This window comes from Centropristis striata, chromosome 2, assembly GCF_030273125.1.
Source record: "Centropristis striata isolate RG_2023a ecotype Rhode Island chromosome 2, C.striata_1.0, whole genome shotgun sequence".
NCBI lineage: Eukaryota > Metazoa > Chordata > Actinopteri > Perciformes > Serranidae > Centropristis > Centropristis striata.
Genome location: NC_081518.1, coordinates 45,161,842 through 45,169,926, shown reverse-complemented (window position 1 = coordinate 45,169,926; position 8,085 = coordinate 45,161,842). Strand labels below are relative to the sequence as shown.

The 8,085-nt window shown below is 45.0% G+C and overlaps 1 protein-coding gene across 1 annotated transcript in view; it reads right to left on the bottom strand.

The window, feature by feature from the left end:
* Positions 1-205: 205 nt before the first annotated feature.
* The window catches only part of LOC131982152 (protein TANC1-like), a 39,605-nt gene continuing 31,725 nt past the window's right edge, over positions 206-8,085 (bottom strand). Inside the window, exons 20-28 of the mRNA XM_059346739.1 lie at positions 7,050-7,183; positions 6,858-6,981; positions 6,590-6,765; positions 4,481-4,610; positions 4,019-4,048; positions 3,840-3,931; positions 3,605-3,751; positions 2,532-2,632; positions 206-2,374 (exon numbers count right to left, since the gene is read on the bottom strand). Of these exons, the coding sequence (XP_059202722.1) occupies positions 1,024-2,374; positions 2,532-2,632; positions 3,605-3,751; positions 3,840-3,931; positions 4,019-4,048; positions 4,481-4,610; positions 6,590-6,765; positions 6,858-6,981; positions 7,050-7,183 (2,285 nt within the window). The 3' untranslated portion in view covers positions 206-1,023. The remainder of the gene's footprint in view (positions 2,375-2,531; positions 2,633-3,604; positions 3,752-3,839; positions 3,932-4,018; positions 4,049-4,480; positions 4,611-6,589; positions 6,766-6,857; positions 6,982-7,049; positions 7,184-8,085) is intronic.

The following is an 8,085-nucleotide window of genomic DNA, read 5'->3' as shown; positions in this document are numbered from 1 at the left end:
AAAGGGAATCTATTGATTAAATGTTCATGAGCTCTAATTGAAAATCTGTAATATTACTGAAAACAGTTTGCTCTATCTGCAGAAATGACATAGTCCAGTTTTTTTTTTTCCTTTTTGAGGTTGTAGTGTTAAAGCATTTATCCATACATACACACTCTGAAGCATTTATGAATTATACTGTGAAAGAAGTAGATGTAGAAATGTCATCCTTCATGAATATTTTATTATACCACAACAATAATGTGGCAACATTCTGTAATCCATAGTATGACTCTGAAAAGGGAATATGACAACTATGGACATACAGCAATGTACAAAGTCTCTTAAGAGTTTCTATCTGTCTGTTGCTCGTCTAAATGCTCTCTCTCTGTCCAATAAACCAATAAACACTTCATATGAATATGTTCTCTGCTATGCAAAAATAAATAACATATACTGTAAATATTGAAGCAGTTAATTCATTATTTAGATTATGACAAGAAGTTTCCAACAATGTCATGTACAGCTCCTTTTTTTATCAAATGTACCAAGAAAAAGAATCTCAAGCACACAAAGTAATTTCTTTTGAAGCCTGTAATGCTGACAGATAACCACTTACAGGGAAATATATAATCTGCAAATATAGTGTACACCGTACAAATATAAATGTTTTTTAAAAGACACTTGACAATAGAAATGGTCATATCCTGCAACTAATAGCATGAGGTTTTTTTAATATTCGTGCACAAAGCTTTCTCTGACTTCTATGTTTGTTATAAGAAATTAAAAGTTGAGACAATATACTACTTATTTTTTTTAAATCCCTACTTAAGGTATGTCTGGTTTTCTTGAATAACTAGTGTAGCTGTAGACATGTAAGCAAAAGCGTCGTAGCCTGAGTTGAACACTGGTTCTAGATTGTAAATGCAGCAGCAGCAGAACTCTAACCAGGCTCAGGGAAGGATCTCCTCAGAGCTGCTCCTTGCTACCTTATGTGGACAGAGTTTGTTAAAGCAGCCTGCATCTGTGCTTTGATAAGCATGTTCACACATTGGACTCTATAAAGGAGCGCTTGGGTTTGATGGGAGCCATGTGCAGGGCTGGGTTGTCTCTGGTTAGGCTGGCCTGGCGGTGCCGTCCGTCGGGGAAGCGGAGCTGGGAGCCTCGGGCCTCTCGCTGGTGGAGCCGCTCTCCAAAGTCCCGGCCCTGCTGCTGGCTGGTGGCCGGACCTCCAGAGAGCTGCTCCTGGAACGAAGCGTGCTTGAACTCACTGTTCAACCCTTGAAACTCCATCACGGACATGCTGAAGCTCTCCAGGCCTCCCTGCCCCGGGCGGCCCAGCCCGGAGCTCTGCTGGCCCTGGACCCGCACTGATTTGTCCATGACTCCCATGAAGGGCCGCGGCTTGAGCTCCGGTTTGGTCTTGAAGCTGCCGCTGCTCTTGATTGGACAAGGAACATCGGGCACCTGCTGCCTGCCGCCATCGGACAGGTTCCCACTGGACGCCTGGCTGGAGCTGGAGCCCCGTGAGCCGGCTGTTCCTCCTCCTCCACCCTCCCTCCTCACCTCCATCCCAGAGCCCAGAGCCAGAGCCAGGCCCTCCAGGGCCACGGAGTGGGTGGAGAGTCTGTCGGAGCCCCTGGAGAAGCTGGAGGAGCGGGGCTGGTACATGTGGAGGGGCCCGGGGGGGGAGGAGCTGTTGGGGGACATGGGGTGGTAGAGCTCCGTGGGGCTGAGTCCAGAGTGTTCGTTCACTAACCCGTGGCCCATGTCCATCCCGAGCAGCGGCGCCGGCCTCAGCGAGGTGGACATGTGTCTCCCTGGCAACGGGCTGGAGGGGCCGCACAGAGAGAGGGGCCGGCCCCCCACTCGGCCCCCCGACTGGAGGGAGTGGCAGTGGTGGTGAGTCCTGCTGAGGCCCTGGTTCTGCCTGTTGAGGGCAGGAACCGGCTCGGGCAAGTCCACAAACAGCTGGTTGGGCACGTATTCCTCCTGAGGGAAACATGGCGACTGATCTGCTAAAGCGAAGGCCACGCCTCCAGGGAGCGTCCTGTTGGGAGCGTACGGATTCAGAGGCCAGAATTCAGGACTTTTCCCACACTGCAGACCTGCCTCTTCACCTTCCTCCTTGTCTTCCTCCTTGTCTGCGTCAGCGGTCTCTGTGGGGACCGGTCTCTCCAGACTTCCCTGTGAATAGGCGTCTGCCTCGTCCTCTGCGGCGGCGTGGTGGTGGGTGTGAGGCTCCCTGTTGTAACCCTGTGTCATGTTGTTACTGGATGCCTTCTGATGATGTTTGCATTCCTCCTCTACCCGGACCAGCAGGCGCCGGATCTCCCGGTTGGACGGGGAGAGTCGTGCTGCTTCGTGGAGGTCTGCCAGCGCTGCAGCAAACTGCCTGGGGAGGACAGAGAAACGAACAAAGAACTTTAACAAGACTTCATTTACAGAGATATAGCAACACAGTGAAATGCTGATTCCTGCAGGAAGGAGTTTCCATTGAGCAAAATGATACTGCATTGAAATAATGTAGTGCATATTTAATATTGTTTTACCTGCTACTCCTCTTGGCACGTGCTCTGGCATAATACGCTTCATAAGACCTGGGCTTCAGCTCCAGGGCTTTGGTGGCAAACTCCTCCGCTATCCCGAAATCCTGTTTTCACATAGAAAAGATTCATTTAAAGCTAAATATTAGATGCAGCACAGTAACAAACAAACCCGTATCATCAGCTGTGTGTTTAATTGACTACTGGAAAGTGTTTGTGTTGCAGAAATATTCATAGGCCGTTCCAATAAAAATGTGTTTGTGTTCGCATCTTCATTATATGGATCTGAAGCTCGAGCCCGTTAAATGAAACAGAAGACACGCTGCAATCATTTTTATCGACCGGCAGCAGCAGAAAGAGAAACAGACAGAGAGCTGCTTGTTTTTCTGCTGCTTTTTTATTTTTTTATTACTGCTCTCATCATCACACTCAGGTGAATATTTAATGACACAAACACATTGTGATTCTGTCCTTGAGAGGAGGTCAGAATGGCAGCCTTGAATGTGAGATTGTGAACATTGCTGCTGAATGTTTAATGATGGTATCATGTAGTCTCTGTGCTGGCCCTTACTGCCTGCATTCTCATATAATATGTGGATTTAGCCAAACCAGTCTAGGTCCACTGTAAATAACCCCCTGTAGAGACTCAGAGAGAGACTGAGACTGTGCCAGGCAGAGTGACCTTATCACATCACATTATCTGCTCCATTATTCATCGGCCACACTGACCCTAAGGATGGCATTTTTACACAGTCTGTTAGGACGTCTGTCATCACCGGGGTGGGTTCCAAACCTGGCTGCGGGCCACACACATCTATCTACACTAACAGCACACAGTTATTCATTATGTCACCACCTGCTTCCAGGTTTAACACGTACATTCTGTTTACCGGGGAGACTTGAAATTAGATCTGAAAAGCCAAGATATTTTTACAGTGAGCTATACTGGTGCTGACATTATCTTTTTATGTTGATCCAGATAAATTATACATCTTAAGGAAGCATCTACTACGTCCTGCCGTCCCCTCAGCGTCTAGTACACCTGCTGCTGAGCCGTTTGTTAGAGCTGAGGGCCTTACGTTGGTTTTCCTGCGGCAGCGGGACAGGTTTAGGTAGAGGGAGACCCGCAGGTCTTTGAGGCCCTTCAGCTCCTCTCCTTGGCCCTCACGAGGAAGCTTCCTCAGCGCGTACTGGTACCGCTGGCCGGCCTCCTTCATGCGTCCCTTCTGACACACAGGAGAGACAGAGAGGATAAAAAAAGACATTCTGACAAACAGGCTACAAAAGACATCTATAACATTCACCATAAGATACCTTGTAAAGCATGTTCCCTTCCTCCATCAGCTTCTGCAGCAGGATGAGCAGAATGTCTGGCTTGGAGGAAGCCATGGCCCAGGTAGCGTGACCTGGTGGAGGGGGACAAATATTATAAATATATTCTATTAGCTGTCTCGCCTCATCTTTTAACTCTGTGTCGTGCATGAATCATGTACCTGATCGATCATGTGGAGCCGTTTTGTAGCCTTTAGGTTGATGGAAGGAGAGTAACAGAGGAGAGAGGTGGAGAGGGAGTCAGAAGTTAGAGAAGTGGGCACAAAACTGCATGAGCTGCAGAATAGAAAGTACTGCATGGAAGTAAAATAGGCAAATATATAAAGTAAGTGGTATCAGTGCAGAGTGTGCAGGTCCAAATGTATAGCACATAATAGAAATCTATCTCAGGGAGAGTTCATTGATTAGCTGGAGTCAGATACAAATATGAAACACACTGAGGAGCAAGTTTGGCCAAAGAGGTGTTGATTTAATTTGATGCTCATTTCAGAGGCTGTTCTGCAGTTATAGGAGGTGTTTAACTGCCAAATCATATTAAATGGTTTTTGGAACAATTTGTAATGACTATAAAATTCCTGGAGGTGGATTAACTGCAGGGCTGCTATGGAACGTGGTGTTTCTACCCGTCTTGGATCCTTTCTTCAGCAGCGAGGCCACCAGGGCCGGGTTCAGGCAGCCAGCGGAGCGCTCCGACCCTCTGCTGCTGCTGTCGGCTCGCTCCAGCACCGCCCCACGCTCCACCAGGTAATGCACCTGGAACACAGAACAGCAACATTTATATATCTGGATTTAAAGTTTTAGCAATGAAAAGTTGTTAGATAATTGGGTTGATTACACACACAATGCATGTCTGTTAACATGAACAACAAAGCTGTTTGCATCTTTATATCCTGATGATTTTGGAACATTTTTCATCATAGTTTTGATTACTCTCATGCTGATCAATAAACACCATGATTGAATTTATTTTTTTACTACAGATGAACTGTGATTGCAAATTGACACCCTGTGTTGATGATTATCATCATTATTATAGTAATTATGATTATGCTTTTTTTGTGTGGATCAGTATGTATTGTACTTGCTGTTCATCTTAAAAAAAATATTCATTATAATCTTTTGTAATTTATTGAAGTCTACATTTTTTTGCCACCAAGGTCTATAAATTGCATCTCAAATGCCGAGAGAAAAGGCAATTAATCTTCTGTGATTAATATTTAATTTAATTAAATGCAAATAAAAGTATTCCAAAGTGAACTCAGCAGATCTCCACTAGGTGTTGACTGGATATAATTATAATAAAATAATATTTTTACAGATTGTCTTAGGTGGATTATGTGTTTTTTCAGCCAGGAGATGCTTGGACAGATAGAGAGAAGATGATGAATCTATTTTATTGGTGCATTTGTTCCCTGTATAATGTTTCTTGTTGTGCTGATACAAAGAGCAGCTCAGAGTGGGAGCGAGCAGCCGGCCGGCAGGTCGTGACCTGCTTTAATCTCCTTTTCAACTTAATTTTTTATTCCATCCTTCTGGTGAGCACAACCCACAGACCTGCAGTTTATGTTCTGACCTAAATCTGGAGTTAACATCTCACTCTGACAACATGCTGCCAGGAGATTTGTGTTGTCCCACAGGATCAGCTCCCTGACAGCCAAGATAGCAGCAAAAGTAACACAAACAGGGATTTATTCATCTCATATCAATTAAGGTATCATCTACATGGATTCAAAATGAGACCAAATGTATGTGTTATTTGTATTGAGGTCAGTTTTTGAGCAACATAAAAGCCAAAATGGGGTCTGCAACAGACTAGGTCAGACATGAAGCCCCTCCTACTCAGTTAAAGGAGTGGCGAGTCCACAGTCAATGGTCATATTAAACCGTCAATAAAACTTTTTACTCTTCAAATTTGTGAGTCACTGCAACCACAACCACTACAGCCAGGTCCTCGAGCATACGGTCAAAAATGTGCCAAAAAATGTGCCTCTGATTGGTCTGATTGGTGGTGTAGTGTGCAAGATTGGCCCCAGACAGACAGACAGATACACATATAACCCAGCTAATGAAAATAAATACATGATGTCATCTAGACCAGCTGTTCTCAACCTTGGGGTCGGGACCCCAATTGGGGTTGCGAGATGATTTCTGGGGGTCGCCAAATCATTTTGGAAGTCAGCTCTGTCTCCACTGTGTGGCTTTTTGGTCATTTCTGGGGTTTTTTTTTTTTCATTTTGTGTCTTTTTTGGTAATTTTGTGTCTGTTTTTGATCATTTTGTGGTCAATTTGTGTCTTTTTTTGGTCATTTTGTTTCCTTTTTTTGGTCATTTTGTGTCTTTTTGATCATTTTGTGTCTTTTTTGGTAATTTTTTTTCTTTTTTGGGTAATTTTGTGTCTTTTTTGGTCATTTTGTGTCTTTTTTTTAGTCATTTTGTGTCTTTTTTTTAGTCATTTTGTGTCTTTTTTTGGTCATTTTGTGTCTTTTTTTGGTCATTTTGTGTCTTTTTTGGTCATTTTGTGCCTTTTCTGGTCATTTTGTTGTTGTTTTTTTTAATCATTTTGTGGTCAATTTGTGTCTTTTTTGGTCATTTTGTTTCTTCTTTGGGTGGTCTGAACTGTGCGTGGGAGATTCTGTTCAGTGAGTGGGGGTCGCGGACAACATACATGTTAAATTGGGGGTCGCGACTCCAAAAGGTTGAGAATAGCTGATCTAGACAACAGCATTGACCCACTGTTTCTGCGTCCCCAGTGAGGGCAGCCAGGTCTAGAGGAGTCCGTCCCTGCCGGTCTGGGTGGTTCAGGTCTGCTCCGGCCTCTGCTAAGAGCTGCACCACTGCTCTCTGACCCTTCAGACAGGCCCAGCTGAGGGCCGTCAGCCCCTCCTGGTCCGTGGAGGTCAGAGAGGCACCTGGGACAGCAACACAGAGCAGATACTGTCCTGCAGTCCATATGCATGAAGTAAACCTGTCTAGATATCAGGCTGTGAGGTGGGACTCTCACCTTTAGACAGCAGGAGCTCAACAGTGGCCCCGTGGCCCTCAGAGGCCGCCAGCATCAGAGGAGTCCGGCCCTGCTTCTCAGTGACGCTGATGTCTGCGTTCTGCTTCAGCAGCAACTCTACAATCTGGAGGAGGAAGGAAAGTATTAGTGAAATGAAGAACCTTGTGTAGCAGAGAGCAGACTCCTCCTCACCTGAGTGTGTCCATGTTTGCTGGTGCTGAGCAGCGGCGCCATGCCCCGCCGGTTGGCGATCTCCAGCTCCGCCCCGCGCTCCACCAGCAGCACACACACCTCCATCCTCCCTCTTCCTGCTGCCGCACTCAGCACTGACACACACACACACACACACACAGAGAGGAGATGACGGAGGCGGAGGAGAATATGTAATTGACACATTTAGGGGAGAGGTTGGAACAGAAGTGAGAGACGGAGGGAGAAACACGGCTGCCTATTTCCATAATCTATTTGATTCCATCACAGGTGTTGTATTTTCTGTTTTAACACAAATCTAGACATCTGACGAGGACCAGAGGTCAGAATTGCTTAAAGATAGCTGCATTTTTTTCATTCTTGTTCCTCCTCTTCAACATCAAAATCAACAAAAAGAAACTAAATAGTGCACACACTAGATAACTTGCACCCTCCTTAACCAGCCAGTTTGATAAACGATGGCCGTAGTTTTAGTATGTCCTTCAGCTAATTGAGCAGCTGGGGACAGAGGAAGGTATTGATGCCACTCTCCATCCTCCAAGTACCCTTGATAAATGACATCATGTTTCATGTGACCTCATGCTTCAGTGAACAAATCAATTGTTTATTACCACCTTTAAAGAGAAGTTATTGTCATGTATAAGAAAAGAGGGAAAAAACTGTTGAGTTGTCTTTGTGGAAGGTGACTTTGTGCAGCTGCACAAAATAGCAACGAGGTTAGTGAAGCTGCTGCTTTAAATATGCAAACAGAAACAGAAAACATAACTATTAAAGAGAATATTGAAAAGCGATACACTGTATGCACTACTGTCTTGGGTAATTGTAATCCCTGAAGAAGTACAAATCCCTTGTTCACTTGTTCAGTAATCTGACTTGTATGCTTGGCTGATCATTTTATCTGTGCAAATGGACTTTAATCCAATGATGCCAACGCTAAACAGCAACATAAAACAAAGAGTACTGTACATACAAAGGTGAATGTTTCAGAGGACATTTCATGCTCTCACGTTTTCTATCT